General features: G+C 36.5%; 1 protein-coding gene across 1 annotated transcript in view; it reads right to left on the reverse strand.

Moving 5' to 3' along the window:
* The window catches only part of BPTF (bromodomain PHD finger transcription factor), a 42,790-nt gene that overhangs the window by 11,420 nt on the left and 8,795 nt on the right, over window positions 1-22,575 (reverse strand). Inside the window, 22 exon segments of the mRNA XM_072351756.1 lie at window positions 242-1,125; window positions 1,358-1,580; window positions 1,994-2,217; window positions 2,680-2,788; window positions 3,183-3,331; window positions 4,843-5,095; window positions 5,473-5,515; window positions 6,274-6,424; window positions 6,715-6,843; window positions 7,063-7,187; window positions 7,651-10,075; window positions 10,337-10,552; window positions 10,930-11,065; window positions 11,255-11,384; window positions 11,697-11,828; window positions 12,089-12,444; window positions 13,359-13,534; window positions 13,663-13,833; window positions 15,562-15,750; window positions 16,207-16,407; window positions 17,586-17,809; window positions 20,375-21,197. Coding sequence (XP_072207857.1) covers window positions 242-1,125; window positions 1,358-1,580; window positions 1,994-2,217; window positions 2,680-2,788; window positions 3,183-3,331; window positions 4,843-5,095; window positions 5,473-5,515; window positions 6,274-6,424; window positions 6,715-6,843; window positions 7,063-7,187; window positions 7,651-10,075; window positions 10,337-10,552; window positions 10,930-11,065; window positions 11,255-11,384; window positions 11,697-11,828; window positions 12,089-12,444; window positions 13,359-13,534; window positions 13,663-13,833; window positions 15,562-15,750; window positions 16,207-16,407; window positions 17,586-17,809; window positions 20,375-21,197 — 7,469 coding nt within the window.

Raw genomic sequence — 22,575 nt, forward strand, 5'->3', positions numbered from 1 at the left:
TGTCCCAGCAGCTAGTGGTAAGCTGAATCAATGTGCCAAAGACTGCAAAGATGGTACAGCTGTCTAGATGTGCTGAATTCATGTAGAATATTTAATTAAATTGCCAAAACCAATTGTATGCTATCTTTGAAAGAATCAAATTAACTGCCTACCAAATGTATTAACATTATTAACAAGAACAGGCATTTAAAATGAAATTTCTTTCATTCATTAAATTTTTATTTTCTTCTGTTAACTTTACCTGTTTCTGGATAATGTCACTCTGATTAGAAGCCTGAAGGGTGTGCTCACGTTTAATTTCTATCTGTTGCTGCTTTTTCTTCTGTTGCTGCTCTCTGAGCTGCTGAACTCTCTGCAGCTGCTCCTGAACACTAGCTGCTTGAACTGTTACCACATTCTGAATCTGGTGAGCCTGTACTGGGCTACTTTGTTGAATCTGAATAGGTAACTGAAGCTTGATCTGCTGGGGCACACTGCCTTGTTGGGCTTGTATCTGAGCCACAACATGTGACTGAAGCTGAGAGAGCACTTGGACTTGTTGCTGAAGCTGAGGCACTGTAATAACTTTAGTTGGAGGCTGCTGAAGTTGCAGCTGAGGACGAGTTGGGGATTGCACAGGAACCTGATTTAAACTTTGAGTAGTTGGAAGGGTTGAGACCGAAGTCTGAACCTGAGGTTGTAATTGCTGCAGCTGAGGTTGAATTTGTATGGGAGCATGGGGCTGCATCTGAATCTGTTGTTGGGTTGTAGTCTGCACCTGAGCTGGTTGCTGAGGCTGGACTTGGGACTGGCCTTGTGGAATGACTGCACTCTGTGGCTGACTCTGGACTTGCGTTGGAGATTGTCCTTGAGCCTGGGTCTGCACTGGAGACTGCACTGGAGATTTAGATGACTGTGCTTCAGGTGTGACTGGAGAGTCAAGAGATGTTGGAGTTTGAGATTCAAGCTGGGTCTGAGTTTCAGGCTGAAGTGGTGGCTGTGGTGCCTGTGGCTGGGTGGGAGACACAGGTTGAGCACTCTGATTCTGTGCTTGAGGCTGGGCTTGCTGCTGACACTGAGGCTGTGGCTGAACTGGTGGCAGCGCTGATGTCGGTGGTGCCTGTAGAGCTTGCTTCTGCTCTGTAGCTGTGCAGGATTAAAATAAATTTCACTCACTTCAAATGACAAGTCTACCAGCTTTAGTCAGTTGAGCCCCTTAGAACTACTGTAAAGGTCTACGAAGAAATACAAAATATTTCTAGGCTTATAATACATTTCCAATAAAGCTACTTTTAAAAGATATTTTCTCCAACCACACAAGAACTCCCACGCAAACTAAATTGAAGCCTTTTTTTCTTCTGAACAGAATAACACATACCTGAGGTTGAAGTGGAAGCTGTTGTTGTAGTTGTGCTAGCTGTAGTAGCAGCTGCTGGCAGTGGGGTGAAAAGGAATCTCTGAATTGTACCATTTGGCATAGCTGCTTGCATAAGTTGTTGTCCTGGACCAGGTATTACAGTCACTCCCTGAGGGATTAATTGTAGTTGACCGGTAGTTTGACCTTGTCCCTGAATTACCACTGTTAATCCTTGACTGCCACCCTGAAAAACATTAAAATTGATATATTAGTGACACAATTCTTAGACAGACCTTGCTCTAAATCAGAATAACTATAGTTTTGGGTTTCAGAATTAAATACCTATATCATGTATCTCCTACATACCATTTTCCTGAAATACAAAAGCAGCTCTGAGATAATGAAATAGCATACTACTCCTTCACCAATGCTACCAGCAGATAACTGAGCTGGAGTTAACAACAAATATTTTCATCCAAATACTGGCAAGAAACCTACTCAGAAAGATGCTAAAATGGAACATCTCTGTTTCTAGAATTTACAAGCAATAAAACCAAGAACATAAAGTTTACAAGATAAACTACATGTTTGAAATAAAAAGATTTGAGAAAGTTTATCAAGCATAAGCTTATGTTCACACTCAGAGGCTATTTTTACCTGTCCTTGTGTTAGCTGTGTAAGTTGGGCCATGGTAAGTTTCACCTGCCCCTGCTGAGGACGAGGGGGCTGTGATGCGGTTTGTGGTTGTATTTGCTGAGGTGGTGTTCCAGGACTTGTTACAGTCTTCTGCCCAGAACTAGTAGAAGCTGTGCTGGTACTAGAAACTGCTGTTGAGACAGGCTGACCTCTGATTATCTGAGTCACTACCTGCTGTGACTGACCTGTAAGAGAATAATTTCTGATTAAAAAAGTGCCTAATATTTTAGTCATTAGCACTATAAGCTTTTGAATCATAACTTCTTGCAGTAATGTATTACCAAACAAGAGAAGCATATATCACAATTTGCACAGGAATTCCCATTATATACCATTTTCCTGTGTGACTGATGAAAAAAGGTCTGTTAATACACAAGGAACTTTTTTTTTTTTTAAATATAGAAAGGCCCCCTCAATATAAACTTACTCTGAATGTTTTTCTTAATAAACAACAAGATAATTTTAACTACTAGATTTCTACTAGCATGTTCAAAAGCCAAGAAAGGTACTTGTTACAGGTCAAGCATTTAAATGAGGTATTTTTTGCATTGAAATATATGGTACAGGAAGTATTTATCTAGAAACAAACCACAGATTTCACACTGGAAATTTAAATATTAAAATGAACCTACTGGCTGGAAGAATACCTTGCTGCACCACTAGAGGTGTTCGAATGATTGTCTTTCCAAGTGTTGACTGCTGTAGTGGTGTTCGTATTACTGTCATACCAGGACGGAGTGGTGTCCCTTGCATCACCTACACAGACCAGAATAAAAAGTGTATGTGAACTTCGAAACAAACACATACATCAAAACACAACACAAAAGCACTGAGATATGCACTTAAGTTGTTGTTTTTTTGTTTTTTGTTTTTTTTTTCCTTTCAATACAGTAAGAAACAGAAGGATGCAAGTAGATCCAGCATTTTTCACTTGTGCTCCCACTGATAAGGCTTACCCAGCATCTAAGCTATTAATTTTTCTAGGCTGGATAGAACTTATATACCCTCGGGAATAAAGGATCCACTGACACTATTACTGAGATGAAGCAAAAATGTAGAGAAGTGACTAACCCAAAGTGTTTATTTACCAAATAACTTACAATATATGCACACCACATTTTTGTTTTAAGCAATAAGAAAAACATCATACTTGTGAAGTACTTGTAGTTCCTAAAGTCCCCGTGGTATTTGGCCTAATTGTTACAGTGGCTGTCCTTGGCTGGAATGAAGTAAATGTTTGACTTGCACCTGTTGTTGATGGAATGATGCCCAATACCTTTTGCTGAACTTGAACAACACCTAATTAAAGAAAAATTGAGAATTCATTAATGAGATAATTGTTAGCAGAAGAACAAAATGCAACTCCAGCATGGATCTCGAAACAAGTCTTCAGGTTTCTAAAACATGTTTGTGTCTTTTAACGCTTCTTGGGATAACCTCTGTCGTATTGTAAAAAGCAGCAGCATAATACTTTGTCAACAGTCCAACTACATTTGAAGTTATGAAACAGGTATTTCAGAAAAGATTAAGGAAAGAGTGAATCTTGATAAAGATCAGTATGATGGTAACTGCTATTCAGGCCTTGCATGACATCGTGACACAAAATTAGAATTAAGCAGTCGTTAAGTATAAGTTAATTTGACTCATTTAAAATGGAAGAGGACCAGTTTAAACCTTTCACCTACAAGCTCATGGTGCTAAAGAAACTGGGTAATGATTTTCTTGTCACCTAAGAAACTTCTACATAAAACTGGTATCTTTCATGATTTGACACTAAGTAAAATGGAGACGGAGAATCAAACTTTTCTATTTAATATATATTCATGTATCTCCAAGCATTAAGCTCTCTTCTTGAGTCAAGAAGGAAAATGCTAACCTTAGTTTGGAGCCAAACTCTTGCTCACCAGTGAAGAGCAGATGCAGGCATAAATGTCTAAGAACAACAATGGATTTTATTTTTTTTTTAAAGTTTGGTAGAAAATTATTTTGCTGATGTTTAATGTAGATAACGAGAAAAAGCATGCGGCATTCCACACAGTTAAAAGTAGAATAATTTATAGGCAAGACACTTGCATTTTTTCCCCCAGACACAAATACTCAATATAGGGAGAAAATGGTATACATTTTTCTCCCCCTTCAAGTCATAGTTTATTTCACTGGGAAAATAGTGTCAATGGAGAATTAAACAGCAAGCTGGAATACATTTTGAATTCGGTTCCCTTTCCCCTACCTCCTTGAGTTGATGGCACATTGACGGCAACAATCTTGCTGTTTGCAGGGAGTGGCAGCTTAGTTATCACTTTCCCTGCCATCGTTACTGGACTGCCTGAGATCTGGAAGGTCTGCCCTGTGCTGGCAATGGTTGTGGCTGAAGTGGCAGCTGTGCTAGTGGCTATTGAGGTACACAGAACAGTCAATTTTAGAGCAGAATAATTAGTCAAGAATATGACTATTTTCAAGTATGAAACAGCAAACTACAGGATTATTTTTACAATGTGTCATTCTTTCTTTGGTAAAGACATCTTTGGAAACAGAAAAGTTACAGCATAGAACGCTTTAATCATCAATGATTACTGGTACAACAACTGTCAGTAATAAATGAGACAGGTCAGAAATATATCTAGAAAGGCTGAGCAAAGAAAGATTAGACAGGTATTATTTTAGAAGCACCCTGCTGATATGGCAGAGAGTTAAGTGCAATTATATGAAATGCAGTTATGCCATACTCTAGAGAAGATGGAGGTGCTTTTTGTAGGTAGGATGCATGTATAAATTCCTTGTTAGATTTTCTTTCCAAGATGAATAATTACCTGTTGAAGACTGGCCTTGTTTAACCCAAGTAGCAAAAGTCTGATGGAAATTCTTGTTCTGTTGGAATGTTACTGTAGCTGGAGAACCCACTTTTGTAGTGAGTACTACTTTGGTTCCAGTGGGAACTGGGCCCGCTAAAGGGCCTACCACAACTTTCTGTGGAGTTGAGACCGTACTTGTAGTGCTGCTGGCTGTAGTGACAGTGGCAGCCACACCTGCTACAGGTATCTGCTTCTGCTGTTCCAGCCGTTTCTACAGAATTCAGGAAAAAAATAAAGATTTTTCAGACTTTGTAAAATAAATGCTGTATTGGAAAATAACCTGAGTAAGATTTCAGTTCAAGTTATAAATGACTGAAGTATAAACTGTTTGCATATCTTAGAGCACAAGACTCCTTCACTTTGCTTATAGTACTCAACTAGTAATTTTCATCTCTAAAACCCTCAGATTATGTTAATTTCACCACACATTTTAAAGAAAATATATTAATTAACGTCAGATGAAAAGATGAAAAAAACCTCTTTGAAACATATTCATCTATATTTGGCTTTGACTGTGTACATACAGCCACCATTGGGGCTCCCAGCCAACCCTTGCTGTTTAAGTTGAGCCGCTTTCTGTTCACTAACCTTAGCCTGTTGTTCAACTGCCTGCGCCTTTTCCTTCTCCACCCTGCCAAAGACACACAACCAGAAAGAAAGTTAAAACAGCACATAAATTTCAACCATCAAATAGGATTCCAATTCATCCAATTGAACTGCTCTTATAAGAACAAACGTCAAGTCTGAAGATCACTGAGAAATGGGTTATTGTTTTTACAGTATTTTGAAATAAGCTATTGAAAGTGCATGCAACATTCCCCAAATACTCAGATGTTAGATTCATGTGACACCTTAAAAGAAACTATTAATCAAAACTGGAATTTATAAATACATCTGAGACTGCAAATATGATGTATGTAACATACTATTATTTCTCATGGGACTCAAAACGTTCCAGCATTCAATACAAAAAATTGAAAATACTTCCTTTTTAATTACTTGAATATTCTAAGACTGAATTTACCTTTACTTAAAAACACACATATACAATAATGTTGTGTTACAGAAGTATTTACACATACTGTTTGAAGTCAAGCAAAAGCATTACCATTATAACCTTTAAACAATACAACATTGATGACTTCATAAAAATGGAATCATTTTAACATATCTGTTAGATTCGCATAAATTAAGTTTAAATATTAGCAAATAATTTAGCTTTACAACTTCATGCTTCAGTATTACTAACAAAAGACACAGAAATAAAAAGCAACACAGATCAGCCTTAACTGACTGTGGCTGTCAAGTCTGTGCTCTCTAGTGGGAGCTTTATTTAACATACACACAAAAATCAAAACTTTCAAAGAAAGCTTATTTGAGTTGGTTTACCTTTCAGCAAATGCCCTGATCTCCCATAATTCCAATTCCTCCTCTGCTACCCAACTTTCAATTATAACAGGGCCTGTTTGCTTGGGTGTTTCCGGCCTCTTTGGCCTTAGTGCACTTGATCGAAGTCCCTTCCTCTGGGGTGTTGGAGTTTCTTTAGAGAACAGTCAAAACATACACATTAAGCTCAATCATAAAAGAGAATTGAAGTGTAAACCAAAATTTAGTACCTTTTTTAGTCTTATTTTAGAAACAGGAATGCCTTTCAGCTTCAGAGAAGTCAAGTCAATGTTTTAAATGCATTATCTGTTTCATATAGTAGAATGAATAGTTCATGTCAAGCTACATTTGTTCCTTTGATGGTCTGAATTAACATAAAGATCTAGTTACCTTAATTTCTGTAGAAGCTTACGAGGTAAGGGAAAAATGTCTAAACCAACATACCTTTTGGAGCCTCTGGTACACCAATGGGACAAATAATTTTTCTTATACAGTATTCTGACCGGATGCCATACGGACCAACATCTCTTCGCTTAATTATTTCTGTCGTTGTAATTTCAGTTTCAGTAGTTTCTAAAAGAAATTAGTCCCAACATGTTAAGAACAGGAAACAAAGGTTGAATCCCCAGTCAATCCAATACACTCAAGGTAAAGAGCAACTACAGTGCAAACTGTTGGCTATTAAAAAAATACATGTAAAAGCAAATTAATATTGAGCCTGGAACAAAAGTAACACTCAAAATTAACAGCAAGGACAGCTGCATTCAGAAACTCCAAAATTAAAAGAAATACCTGTACGTGTAGTTCCTCCCCCAGGTGGAGCTTTTGCAGCCATGTCATCCCATTTGAGACATGCCCACAGTAATCGCAACATAAGGCTCACTCCAGCCAACGATTTTACTGTTTGAAGTCGGTACCTGCCACGAAAGTATTAAGTAAATTTTAAAATCAAAATGTATTTATATTACCTAACTAATCCAGAGACATGTTTCCCATTCTACCTGTATTGAACAATATATATATTTTTAATAACAAACAGCAAAATGTATAACAGCTCCCATCTAGCCATCTATATGAGAGGTTTCGATTTTGCAGCTCAAAGCGCTCTTTGAAATTCCAAGGAGGAAGTTCAGAATTAAAAAAGTAGGAGAAAGTCAGGTTTGAACAACAAAGACAGTACAGTTATTCCATCTTGTAAGTAAAATTACTGTCATTTCAAAAGCCCTAAATTTTTTGTGAGCAAGAGGAAAAGTTTTCGATTTGGACTCAAGTTAGTGAAAAAGTCACTTCTGAGCATGAACATGCGTATCATCTTTATGTTTAAATCCAGTTAATTTCATTCCATCCTAAAACTTTCCCTCTAAAACAGAGCATACATACCTCCAAGTGATCCCAAAAGTTGGTCTTGGGGATGGATATGGCCAGATATCCAATGCAGGCTTTGCATTATAATTGAAATAGGGAACTTCTCTAATACCTCCTCTTCTGGCTAGCTTTTTTAAGTCATCATTGGGTAAAACAAATATACTTTTTTTACTACTTTTGGTTACAAATTTTCTATATGATGGCAAGGCAGTTCCAGAACGTGTTTTTTTGGGTTTTGTAAATTTCATCAACTTTACTTTGTCTTTCGTAGAGTACTCTTTGCTGACAGTCATGGAAGTAACCAGTGTGCCTTCTGGGGTGGACAGTGAATCAGTCACTGTTGTTGTAACCACTGTTTTACGATGTTCTTGTACAGAAATGACATCAACATTACTGTCTGTAGCTGGAGTAGTAAGCTTAGTCACAGTGGTGGTGGTAGTTACAGTGGATATAGCACAGTTTTCTGTAGATGACACCACTGCTGTTTTCTCATCATTAGAAGCTAGAGTCTCCGCAACTTTAAACACAGTTTTGGATTCTGTAGAAACAGTTGATGTTGTGGTGGTCACTTCAGTAATAACAGTTTTTATTCTACTTTCTCCATTAACGTCTTCTGCTTTGTATGCCTGTAGACCATTCTGATCAGCAAAGTCACTACTCAAGCTAGATTCCTCACATGACATTACAGGAGATGAAGCGACTTTCTTATCCTCAGCATGTTCAGTTTCCATAGATTCTGTTTCACTGCTAAGGTTATTTTCTTTAGAGAAATCACGCGGTGGTGTTGAAGAAGTATCAAGAAAGGAAGACCTCTGAGGAGAAAGATGCTTTTCTTCAGTTTTCTGCACATATTTTGGGACTTCCTCTGATGGCTGAATAGTCTTTTCAGCTTCAAATTCAGGTGAAGTCTGCAGAGATGACTTAAGGCCCACAGCACTTTTGTCAACACTGTCCTCAGTTGTGATGTCACCATTCATGAATGGCTTTAGTGATGATTCCTTAGAAGTCAATGGTTTCATTTCATGCTCTGGAAAGGATTTATTAATATTATTAACTCTTGGTTCAGTATCATCTCCTGCTGTTGCTTCATAGGTGACTTTAACTAAACTTTCATTATTTGACAGTACGCTAATGTCGTTGTCTTTGCCATTCATTTGAAATGTTGATTTGTCTTTTTCTAAGTCCATTTCAGTTTCTTCATCTTTATTATTCTTTTTGTCAGTAACACTATTTAGACTTGCTTGATCAAGGTGTTTGTTTATGGTATTTGTCTCTACCTTCAGTTCCTGACCTTTCTTTTGACCATTAGCTTCAGTCAGTTGAGAGCTCAGTAGTTCCTCATCAACTTTCACCCCATCCTCACGTTCCAAAGTTTGACTTCCAAGGTTTCTTTCAGAAATAAGCTCCGTTTTAAGTGGTTCTATTTCTTTACTAACTAATTTCTGGTGACACACAATCTTGTTTTCAGATTTACTCTCAGTTTTTCTTGGAGTAATGTCTTTTCCCAGTTCACTTTCTTGAACAGACAGTGGTTCAGAATGGCTTTTTATCATACAGTTCTTTTCCGGATCTCTGCTCTGTTGTTCAGAATTCCCTTCTGTATTTGTTTTTTCAGAAACAGCCAGAGCGCCTTTTCTACAGCTGCTTTTAGATATCACTGGCTCTGAGTTTTCACATTCTCTCTGAGATACCCTGGTAATAGGTAGTTTTTGTTTCAAAGGCTTTTCGTTTGTTTCTGAAACATCCCATTTGACTTTACCATCTGTATTTGTTTGTTTCAAGTCATCAGCAAAGGAACTCTCACACTTTCTAACGTCTTCTTGTACTTGACTCTTATCAGCTGCCATAGGTTCAGAGCTGTTCTCTTTGCTATCATTCTGAATAGTCTTTTCACCTTCAGAGGACTGAGGTGAGTCTTCATCTGGAATCTGGCCTTCTCTTTTTGACAGCCTATTTGTAGAAGGTAAAGAGAGTTCATCTAGCTCACCAGTTTTCATACAAGAGATGCTGCTGACTGGCAAGCAATCCTGTCCTGTATTGTCACTTTGGATTTTATCTGAAATATAGGTTTGATTTTGGGAAGACGTGTCTGATTGACTTCCTTCCTTTACTTTTTTCATTTGGAGTTCATCTAAATTTTTCTGGGAGCTTAATGGTTGAATGCCTCCATTTTTAGCACTAGCCTCCAATTTCATCCTTTCTAGACGTTGTTTTTCTTCCAGTGTAAATTGCTTTATTCGCCTCTCAAGTAGTCCATCTAATTTTGATGATTTTACTTTCCTCTTGTAGTAAGTCCTTAAATGAAATCCCTCACTGACGTTGATTATATCAAACTTACAACGACTATCCTCATCTTTTATTGAGGATTCAGTTTTCATATCTACATCCATAGGTTCCTCCTTGATGACTTTATAATTTTCACCATCGACTTCTTTCTCCACTGTGGAAAAAATAATTCTGAATAAGTTCCTTTAATAATACCATTTTTGCATTAAATACTAATAAATAAATGTATTTTGTAACATACTAATGAATCGCAAAAAAAAAAAAAGTGAAAACTTTAGACAGTTCAACAAAAGATAATTAAAATAAAACAACTGAGACACTATAGATGTTTTCTAGTAGTTATTCATGAGGTCATACACTTCTACACAGAGTATTGCAATGAATAGCTGGTTTTATAATGATGTATGTATATCACCTTTGTCTTTTGCATGACTTAAGTTTTCAGAATTTGTATCAACTTTTTCTTCATGTGACTTTTCTTCCTTCACTTGTACTTTCTCTGCTGCTTCTGATGTATCGCCTTTGTCCTTTGCTTGAAGATCATGAGAATCTTTCATTCTATCTTTCTCTATTTTTACCTTTATCGAACCTTTTCTTTTATCCAAATTGCATTTTTCATCTTCATTCTTTGCTGTTAACAAATTAAACGGTTTCAATTATTCAAACAGTTTTTTTCTTTAATCATCTGCTCATTTTAATGCCCACTCACACATCTGCCAATGCAGAAAAACAGGTACATATACGCATCCATGTATTTAGATGCCACTGTTTAGCTTGTGATTATCTATATATTATCCTGTCTTTAATTTACAGAATCTACCAATACTACACAACTTTGTAATTGTAACAATTTAATGTAGCTAAAAAATATCCATGAGAACTGAACTGAGTGCATTAACAGTGATGACAGATTATCAATTTTATAATTAATGTAAATTATATGAATAAGCAACAAAAGGGAGTATGTAAAATTTTTCAAAAAAGATTTTAATTAACACACATACTTACTTGGCAACAACTTTCTGTAATTTGCATTGGTATTTCCAGGTAATTTGGGCATAAACCTGTGGACGTGTGTTTTACTGATCCAGCTCCAACCACCATATCCTGTCACTCTATATTCCTCTCCTTTTTGTTTCCAAACCTATTAAATACGTTAAATGTATTAATTTTAATCATGATTTTTGTTGCACTGTTGATGTATGCATTTATTTAAAAACCTAAGATGTCTCAAGTTTAAATTTTTAACTTATCTTATAAAGTAAAGGTGTGGGAAGTTAGACATCGATAGCTTCTGTATTTTGTATGTTCTTCATACTAAAGAAAACCTTACCTGATGTTTAACAGGGAATGTATATTTCACCCATGTAGCTTGCTGCATTGTTTCTTCTTCTTCTTGTTTTCTTTCTTTTTTTTTCACTTTCTCCTTTTCTTCTCTTTCTATTGCCGTCATTCTGCGTAATCTAGCACATATAGGTTTAAGCACATTTAGATATATTTAAGTGCAGGATCTTATAATAGGATATAATAAATCAAACAGCAGTCTATACTACCCATTTGAATAATTTTAAATATCTGAAATTAAGAGGAAAAGCTAATATCAGGTTATATGCATGAATTGTAACAGGAACACCAGTTTTTTGCTTATTCCAATAACGTAGACATAGTTGCCTGCAACTGTGTCTAACAGTAGACACAGCTTTAGTAATTAATAATTACAAGTTTCTCTGGAAGTATAAAATTTGAAAATGCACATATATTTTTTCATTTTTTACCTAGTATGTCCCAAGGATTCCCGCCAGATTGGCAACATGACAACCGGTTTAATTGCGCATTCCAATATAGCCAGAGCTAGTGCAAATTCTCTAGGTTTGCTGCACATCTGAACAGCCTTAATCCAGTTAGACCTAAGTTGGAGACAAGATAAAAACATGAAACATATACATGTACTAATACAGCATGCTAAGTCAATGAATGTAATAGGATAAAGCCTCCTATGTTTTAATACTTAACTCAAATGTGCAATCCTCAATCATTCATCACAAGACTCAAACTTATTCTATTTCAATATACTGAAGCATAGTGCTTGGAAATCACCAACTTGATACAACAAAAGCCATAGGTTCATTCACACTATTAGCAAAAACACAAGAGAATACATCTTTACCTGTGGGAAGCCCAGTTAGGGTGAAGGAACGACGCTGGGATATTGTTTTCTAGCTGAATAATAGTTAGCCTTAAAGTGGATATGGTAAGAACCTTGGACCCATGTACAGACCCATTCCATTTGAACTCTCCAGCAGTAGTCAGACAGAATTTATGTGAGAGGTGCCGTCTCTTGTCATGGTCTTCCCTGTGCTGGTGCTTGTTCAGTGCAAAGGAATTAGTGGCATACTGATTATGATAAACACGGTATTTCCCCTCTTGACCTAATTTGAAATAATTGTTGATATTTCCTTTCATCACAATTTCCCTCTTTGTGTTCATTCGGGAGACTTCACCTTGAGAGTTGACTACCAGAACCTAGTTCAAGAAAGAATTTCACAAGTTTAAAATTTAATTGTTATAAGGCTTCAACTGCCTATATACAAATTAGTAAAGATACCTAACATTAGTTTGTAAAAGCAAGTAACTGTCTCATGTCCTCACACTCACTGCACAAAGAACTACAATATTCTCAAGAGCAACACTTGGAAAGAGACCTTGCCTCTTCAGCTGTCAAACAGGAACTTGTTTTGCTGCTCTGAATTATGCCTGTTGATGGCTTTGGGAAAATAGCTTAGCTAAACTGAAATAAGCTTTCTGTGAAACACTTTCAGAGTAGATCACAGAACTCACATATGTACCCAAACAAACAAATATCTTTGACACTGAAAACACGACATGGATAATTCCTCATAATGGAGTTCCAAACCAGGGAGCTTTCATTTCAGTCTGCAGCAAGGAGTGCTACGATTTTGCAATGACTATTTTAAAATTAATATAATCTGCCAGAACAGATTTTTTTTCAAATGAACTGGAAACCTGGTTATTACCTAGCTGCTCAAACAACAACCAAATACAAACCACTACTGAGTTACACTTTTGGCAGAGCAGTTCCGAGAAATTTGAAGACAGAAGTGGGAGAAAATGTATAAAACTTACTACTGGGTATATAGTAAACAATTCTGTAGCTTGTGACCAGCACTTTAAAGTCAAGTACATGCACTGAGCCACTGGTATACCACAGTACTGATAGCAACTTACACTGCAAGAGCAAACAAAAAGGAGGAAAAAAGTGTCTTGTGACACAACAGGTGGTTATTAGAACTTCCTTTCTAAAAGTATCTCCAAAATCACTTTTTTTAATTAAAAAAAAGCAAAACAAAACACAGAAAACACATCAGTTTTACAAAACAGTTTTCATTCTTCCCCGAATTTCCCAAAAGTGCACAAACCTCTCTGTTTTCTTTATGTAACTTATTTGCTTCATGTGCTGCAGCAGCAACCTGCTGGCTTTTCATCTGGCACAACTTGCTATCTGGATTTCGTAATCTTGTGAGCATTCGTGTTGAACCTGGCGTCCCTTTTCCAGCGCCTGGAGAATCACTTCTTTCACCATTAGTTTTCTCTCCTGTCCAAGAAAAAAAAGGTTTTTAAAACAAACTCAAAAGCTAAAAGTTTTCTGTTGATGTATGGAAGTAAAGATAAAAGACAAACAGCATGAAAATATATAGACATTTTTCCTTTTTTTGTTTTTACCTATGTCCTCTGTAGTCTGCGATCCCCCCTCTGCATTTTCAGCATCATCAGGAATCTTAATGGAGTCATTCTGCCCAGAGCTGAGCTCACTACTGTTGCTGTTTTCAACATCTGCCTGTGGAGCTGCAGCAGATGCACTGCTGTTGCTTGGGATCATCTGACCAGTTTCTTCTACAAAAGAAGAACTTGATTTTTAGTTTCCCCTCTTGAATTGCATCAATGCAAATTTTTTCTTGTTTCTGGTTTATTTTTTTAATGAAAAAAAAAATCAAAGTCAGATGAACATCTTTTGATGGACTGCAAAGAAATACCCATAAGATATTTATTTCCTCCAGAGCCCTGAATCCATGGAAATTTTTGTTGTTGTTCTGTTCCAAGTGGTTTCTATAGCTCTGAATTAAACCTTAAACTTCCTGAAACTGAAATATAAAACATATTACTCTATGTATTAATTATTTGAAATAAAAATTGTATTTTTTTCCCCTTTCTATATACACACATACAGTGAGCCCTTTACTGAGATTTTGGTTTGATTTAAAATGTAGATTTAATGAATTTAGTCTTCCTGAAGCCTCTATGAGTCTCTTGACCATATCACACTTTAACAAAGCAAACCATTCTCCGTTCCTTTCCCATTTTCAATCCTATCTTTGATCATTTCCTCCTCTTCAGTGTATTCTGAGGAGTCCCATCAATTTCAATTCCATTGGAAACACCTTTTCAGATCTCCTCTTCTACAAACTTGAAATACCAGCTTCTCCTCTTACAATCTGGTAGGTCTAGACATTGCTTCAAAGTCAGTAAGACTACTGAGTCCTCAGTTGTCCTTGCTACCACGTCTCTGGATGGCTGCAGACATAAGTGCCACCTCCCTCGTCTCCAAGACACCAGATCCAAGTATGATCTTTCAACTTAAGTGTCACTGAATTGCAATTGCCTAGAAATAAATTGCTCCCTCTTCCCAGGAAGAAGGCACCAAGCCTCACAAAAGCAATGTTATCTTAATTTTGTATGGAGACATAACTTCATTAAAAAAAAAAAAAAAAAAAAAAAAAGAAATATCTAGTTCTGGAACTCTTTCAAAAGATCAGGGATCCTATTAAGAAGGCAACAGATCAAAACCTTCCTTCTGAACTTGTACATATATTTATATATATTTCTCTACACTATTTCAAAGAAGCTGTCTGCATTACACATCTGAACATTACTTATAACAACTGAAAACATACTAAAGTTGCTTAGAGTAACTTCCAGTCACACTGTAAGCTTGAGAGAATATCATTCTAAAAGAATACTTTGATAACTTACATTACAATGGATCAAATTCTATTTGTTACTAAATCTAAAGTTCTTCCTTAAACACGATGTTATCACTTTACAATCACTGACATACACTGACATTGACACACATGCAAGTCTTAAATCAGCTTACAGCTCCTGTCAATCATGACAATTTTTATCCTGAAATCTCAGTGCAACAGTTTACTTATATGAATGAAATTATTTTATTAGTAACTGACATAGTAAATGAGAGATTAAAATAATAAGAGCCATTAGCAAATCAGAACTTGAAATAAACTTTGATAGGATGCTAACAACCATTATGAATCACTGTGCAAAAACAAAATATAAAGGAAATAGAACATAAAAAGCTTAGCCATAGTCATCTTTGGAAGGCATGGAAACAAATGCTAATGTCATGGAGGACCACAAATTTCCAGCACTGATTGCAAGAAAATTAACTTTGAAATGTTAATGACAACGTAGCAGTAAAGGATGGCACTGCAAGCAAACAGCATGAGTGATATACGCTGTGAATGGTTTTAGTGGACAAACCAGATAGAAAAACTGAACAGATTACCCAAATTACAGAGGCATCAGTAACAGTGCCTTCTGTACCTGAGAGTTCCTGATGGAGCTCTGATGCCACCTTCTTCTCTGCCACGTTGTTGCTATCAGGGGTTTCTGACTGACACCCCACTGTGTTCTTCCCTTCAGAGCAACTAGTCTCTCCTGCAGAAGGATTTGTGTTGTTGCCGTCAGTGCTCGATGTCAGAGAGTTACTTTTATCCCCAATGACTGTTGCCTCTATAGTAAAACGCACAACAAAACTTTAGGGATATTCTTAAGTATGTCTTAGGTCGTCATTTGGGGTCACTCATAGAAAGCAGCTTTATTAAGCATGTCCAACTATTTCACACTGTTGAGATATTTTATTCCCTTCCCCCCCTTCTGTCTCCTGCCATTGGAAAGTCTTGTCTGAAACTACTTAATTCAAATAAGGAAAACAATGTTAAAAAAAATGCTGAAATACTGCTTACTATAGATGCTGATCACACTCTTTCAACGATGCCTGTACTTGAAGCTACAGTATCTTGAAATTACTTAACAAAAGAAATAATTATAATATACAACCACAAATCAGCAAATATTGCTTAAAAATAAAGAATCAGACAACATGCTAGCTTGAAAAATGCGAGGACCTTAATTAAACCATCTCCTTACATAAATGTAGTTGTTAAAGCACAATCACAGTTCCTTTACCTTCATTTTTTACTTTTTCCACAGCTTGCTCAGTAGGTGCGTCCTCAGCTTTATCTTGATCTCCAGATTCTTCCTTCCCTTTCTCACCATCTGTCTGGTCATTCTCAGCATCATTTTTGGCTTTTTCTGCCTCCTCTGCTGGTGTGTTTCTGTCCTCCCCTACCTCTCCTCTTCTTGCTCTGATAACATCCAAAATTTCATCTACAATAAAATGCACATCATCAATACACACTAAGCAGCACCTACAGAGCTTATAAGCCAAAAAGAGCATGGAACAGATAGTTTCCTTTCATTTGTGGTCAAAAAGTAACATCCAACTTTTCAATCACCATTTTTACCTCAGGAGAAACAAATCTGAAGGTCTAATAATGATTAATTTCTCAAATTATGCATTTATATAGTGATGACAAATTCACTTCTAAAGCAGAATATCAAACTTTCATGGCCCTCCCCAGAGCCTCCATAGATTTAAACGGGCAGTCATCATTTCAATGTACATTAACTAGCCTCTAGCCAGGAACTGCAAGGGAGACAGCATTCCTTTATACTTTACATAATATTGGAGCAAATATCTGAGCTTGAAGTTTTTTTTACTATTCCAACTCCTATTGAGTTGTTAAATGTTTATGAAGATAGAGAGTGAGAAAAAGAGAATAACATAGTAAATTAAGTAATTGACAGCCAACTCCAACACATTAAGCGATTACAATCTGGCACACCCTGAGCATATCAAAAATTTGAATCATTCAGGACATCCTGGAACACATGATACGAAGGCCTACAAGTCATCACCATACAGCCATGCTGGTACATCTGAATGATGGTTCTCCAAAGCTCTCTACTCACAATCCAGCTGTGGCTAACAGGAACAGTATTAATACAGGCACTGACCTAGCTTCAAACACTAACGATGTATTTATGAAGTAGGATGTAAAATAATTTCCTGCCATATATTCATTCATTTAGTTGTATACTTCCCAAACAAATCCAGCTATGAAGATACCTAACATTCTGGTACAGAGCACTTCCTTTAGGCCAGTCACTTTCACTGTAAAATGAATGTTCAATCAAAATCCATGCTAAATCAGAATGAAACAAATGCAGTTTGATGCAAACAAACTATCAGATACAAACAGCAGTTAAAATGCTTAAAAAAAAAAAAAAGGGCAGTGAACATCAAAACAAGTTCTGCCAAGCTGATGTAAAAATCTTTTTCTCCCTGTAAATTCAGAAATGGACTGTTTTTTTGAATACAGTTTTAATAATACGTTGAAAAGAACTGGCATTATCAGTTTGGCTCAATAAACATTTTACAATAAAATAAATATAAGCTAGAATTTGATTCAAAATGCAATACCCATTAGACAGAATATGCTTACCATTTGCTGCAGAAAGGAAAGACTTGTTGGTGCCCCTGGCTTTGTTAGTAAGGTCTTCTGTTACATCCATGTGCCGATGAACTTCTTCACGCATTTCTTCCAGAGTTTTGCATAGGTCAGCTTCCCAGTAATCTTTGTCTAGGCATTCAATTAACTCTGCCAGCTGAATCTTTGTGCTATAGTACCAGACTTTCTTATCTTTCTCACTTTCTGAATCTTCCTCTCTACAAGAGTATTTTAAAAATATTAATATTTTAATATCAGGAGAGATGACAAAAGTGATTATCACCCTACTTTTATTATTAAATATTAGATGTCAATACCTGAATGCAAATAAACCAACATTAATCACTTGTTTCACTCTCGTTGTATTTAATATCACTGTAATTAGCAATCTACTAAGTCCCAAATAGTGTGCAATGAAAGAATATGTAACTGCAAAATCCATAAAAGATTATGCTTCTGACTACAAATTCAGGAAATCTAAAGGGTAGAATTTTACATTCATAAAATATTTTATATTAACATCCATACAGCTTTCACATGTGCCCTTAAGACTGCCCTTAGTCCAGTGCTACAAGGTTCCATTAGAATGAAACAGTATTAGCTGTTACCTTCAGTTTCACTATGTATTTCAAGGACAAGCTTTCAGTACTAGTAAAAACACGCTGTATTGCAAGCCAATAAAGCCCAGAGGCATCAGACCACAAAGAGAAAGCATCCTACAGCAAAGACCCACTGTTTGTATTTCCACACACCTCACCCATTAAAGAAACATTCAAAATAACATTCTAGAAACAGTCCATGAGGTCATGCATGAGTATTTTTTTTCCCTTCATTCTTAGAGGGTTTTGAGCACAGAAGTTCTCTTGAATTAAAGGCTACCACCACATTAGTTACAAGTTGGAGAGTTCTCTCTTGACAGTGCACAGGCAGAACATCCAAGGGCATAAACTGGCTGCTCTGTACACAGGTGAATGAAACTTGTCTTTGGTCAGATCTCTTTTCAAAGTTCACGTATGAGCTTGTGGAAGCCTACTACACTATGTACAGCTGCAGGGCTACCAGGATGCCTCCGTGCCTGTTTGTTTCCCTGATTCCATCAGCAGGATTTCAGAAGTTTTTAATCCAAGCCACATCCAAGCATTTACTCTTGTCTTGGCGAACAGTGCAAATTTTTCACTGATGTTTTGAGACATTTTATTACTAACCCAAAATCAGGAAAATGGAAATTCCAATAGTAATTTTTATTTTGCTGTATTGTTTATAGTTCCCATCCATGTTGATATCCAATGAATTAGCAATATGTTTTCTAGTTAAATGAAACCCAATAAAGATATAAAACTTCCATTAATAAAACCTGACTTATCATCACTTATGTCAGTTCCTCAATCTATAATGGTGAGGAGAATAAAATCATTTGCCAGCGCAGTGGAGCATTAAGACAAGGACATCATTACAGCAAGGTTTTCCTTGCAAGTTTGAAAGGAAATTAGATAAACCACAGGCAGAAAAGAGATAGAATTCATCCTTCATCTCTCAACCCCCTCCTATTTTACTTTACTCTTTCGTGGTTAGCAGAGGAGACTCCTTTTTCCTTGCCCTTTGGAAGAGAGAAGTACTTTCATTTTACTTGCAACAATCTCACTAAGGTTTTACACTCAAAATATTTAGTTTTTACTAGATTTTCACCTCCAAATGATTCTTATGGGTTTAGAAAATTCAACCAACAGGACAAGTGTGTAATGTTTAATCAAGACAAGAGAAGAGTCTAAATAAATTTCCATGTAATGAAAACAACTGCCTACTACATGGAACAAAAGGAGACAGAGCACTCCCTTACGGATCAATCAGTTATGTTACTGCTTCCAGACCCACACTGACTCACAAAAAGCATCCAGGAATGAGGCACAAAATCAAAGCTCAGTTCAGAAGCAGCACAGCTACACACATTAGTTTAGTTACAGTTCTATGAAAGTTTTCCCAGAAACACAGCAAAATGCAAACAAACCCTAATGGCTTCTCAGAAAGACAACTGAAGTGCATTTGCATCAGTGGTATGGCTTAACCCAAAACTGGAAGAGCTACCCACACATGAAGGAAACTAACTGCAGTAAATCTGTGATACTTGTTTCTGTAGCTATGCAAATCCACAACACATTCACATTCTCAATGCATATTCAAATTCTTTATCCTATTTAGTACTGGTGTCTCCTGAAATTTCGATTCCAGAAAGGTTATGCTAATACTGCATAAACTTTGTATCAAAGCAAACAAAAATTAACATTCATTGGGAAGATTGCTTGGAATACGAATTCTTCACAACATTTTCCAATGCTCCTTTACCTCCAGCCCTTTCTCAAAGAAAAGATGCCTGAAAACCAGAGAGACAATGCATGGGCAAACTACCAGTTTTAGTCAGGGATAAAACGTATGTCAATTCTGTACTATTTGCTGCACTGAAACAGAAAACAGCAAGAAAAGAATTAAAAAGAATGATCTGCTCATTTCTCATAGGTGAAATCACGTATCCTCATTCTGAAATCACAGCAGAAGCTGACATCATCAGAACGAAAGAGTACAAGGCATTTCACTGGAGGGGAAGCCTAAGGGACAAGTAGGATTTTTGCAGAACTGTGAAGGTACAAGTGGGACAGCACTATTTAAAGAAACCATTTTCTGAAATACCAGTTTCACTACAGGGTTTCTCAGAGCTATCTTCGGAAGTATGAAAACGTCAATTCAAAAGCAAGCAATAGATGAACTACAAGCTCTAAATGTTTACTTACATAATGATTCTTCTGTTCAGGAACCAGTATTTTCTCCTGTGCCTGTCATATCCAATAGGTTCATGTCGGATGTATGGTTTATTTTTTTGGATTTCAGCGACGCAGTCAGTCACTCCAGGCACCTTATGTGCCACGCAGACTTCACACTGCCACTCATCTTCTGGTACCTCTTCAAGAGGTGGTTTCACACACTCTAAATGGTACACAGCCGAACAAGTTTCACAGCAAAGCAAATCCCCAAGTTTGTGACAAACCCTACAATGATCGTCATATTGAATAACACCTTCTGACATTAACTCTTCACGTGCAATGTTTGTTGTAAGAAACTGATCCACTAAGAACTGCAGAACCTTGATTTTATTCTCTACTGGTCCATAAGGATAGTCCTCTGTCTCTTGATAAGGAAGAACATGATGGTATTCCCTGTCACTCTCACAATATACTCGCAGAACCTCAGGCCACGTCATTCCATCTATGAAATACAAAGTGGAATTAACGCTATCTTTGAGGTCAGCAGGTCCAAAGGTAGTATTTGAAGTGTCTTCTTCACGTAAAACTGCTTTTAAAAGCACTATATGCATCTCTGCCATAAGTGTGCACTGCTCTTGACTTACCAGAGCAGCACAGAAGTCCTCAAAACGAAAAGGAGAAAGGCGTAAAACAGTGCCAAAGTTCCTTAGTACCTCATAGATAGCAATCACATTCATGATGTGCTCACTAGGCACCATTAAGTCCTCTGAGGATTTAGGAAACTCCAAAGGTGGGATATCCTTTTCTTCCAATATTGGAGAGCGAGGACGATGCACTCTTTGTCGTCTCCTACCTGGAATTAAAAACAACAGTAAGAACTTTGCCATTTCCAGATCAACACGTTAAAATATCTATTGTCAATGACTGTGCTAAACTTTCTTTCCAAAATATTGCAAGTTAAGGACTTGCATTTTCACAGCCACTGAAGTGATATTCACCTAATAATCTTATTTAACTACAAATATAAAGCAGAATTTCAGATTACGTATCTCATGTATTTTATTTTTAATCAGAACTGTAGTATTTCTCAGGCAAGATGGATCTATTAAATCTTTAAAATGACGTATAGAATTTCAATATTTCAAAATAGTTAAAAAGACAAACATTTCCCTCAGACAAAATATTAAATGAGAAATTCTCATTTTTATTCAGTAATACTAGCTAATCATTCCTTCTAGCAACGTTAGCTTTCATCTTGAAGAATCAAGCTTCAGGTATTTTGTATTCAAACACTGCAAACTGTTTTCCTACTGAACTGTAATGCGTAGGAAAAATTATTTCAAGCAGATGTCCCAGGGCATCAATTTCAACTGAATTAAAACACAAAAGAGAACTGAAATCCCTTTATCTACTGTTGTCCTTCTAGAACTTTCCTACTGAGAGCCAACAAGCTGGAAAATAAGTCAAATGAAACATGTATGAATATGCCGTGTTAGATAAGATGCCACACTTTCCTGTCTTTACTTCCACTATCCTAAATGCCCAGCAAAAGGAAAAACACAAGAGGAAAATATCTGCATATGGTGTTAAAAAAAGTATGAAATATTCAATCAAAATACTGAAGCATCCAACTACACACAACTATTTCACAGCTATCAATTGAAGTCTTAAGATGAACAAACTAAACCCACATTTTCATTTTTTATACCTGATGAAGTTTGGACAATCTCAAACTATTAAATCACCATCTTGGTTTAAAAATCAGGAATGGAGATTACAAATGGTTTTAAGCCTTCTGGTACATATATGGTGACCTAAGTAAACAATTACATTTTTAATTTATCAATTAAAGAAGTTCCAGTCATCTTGTAAGTTATAGTAATAGTGCTCCCTGGCATCCGTTCAACCCACTCGACTTCCTCCCACACTTCCTCTGTAATGATAGGAAACAAGTCTAATGAGGTAGGGTGGTGGAGAATGAGAAGATAAGCTATAGCACATAGATCCTCAAATACAGATCTCAGTGAATCTGAAAATACCATTATGAAAAATTCAATGGATTGGGGGGGGGGAAAGAGAAAAACTGCCTTTAAGAAAGAGTGTATACATATTTTACAAATAAAAAGATGTACAAAAGAATTTCTGAAATGATTCTAGAAGAAAAACCAGTAATTGAGCAAGTACAGCCAGACAACACCAGCACAGCTTTCTCTTTCCAACTTTAAAGGTGG

Source organism: Excalfactoria chinensis, chromosome 17 (assembly GCF_039878825.1).
Source record: "Excalfactoria chinensis isolate bCotChi1 chromosome 17, bCotChi1.hap2, whole genome shotgun sequence".
Taxonomy (NCBI): domain Eukaryota; kingdom Metazoa; phylum Chordata; class Aves; order Galliformes; family Phasianidae; genus Excalfactoria; species Excalfactoria chinensis.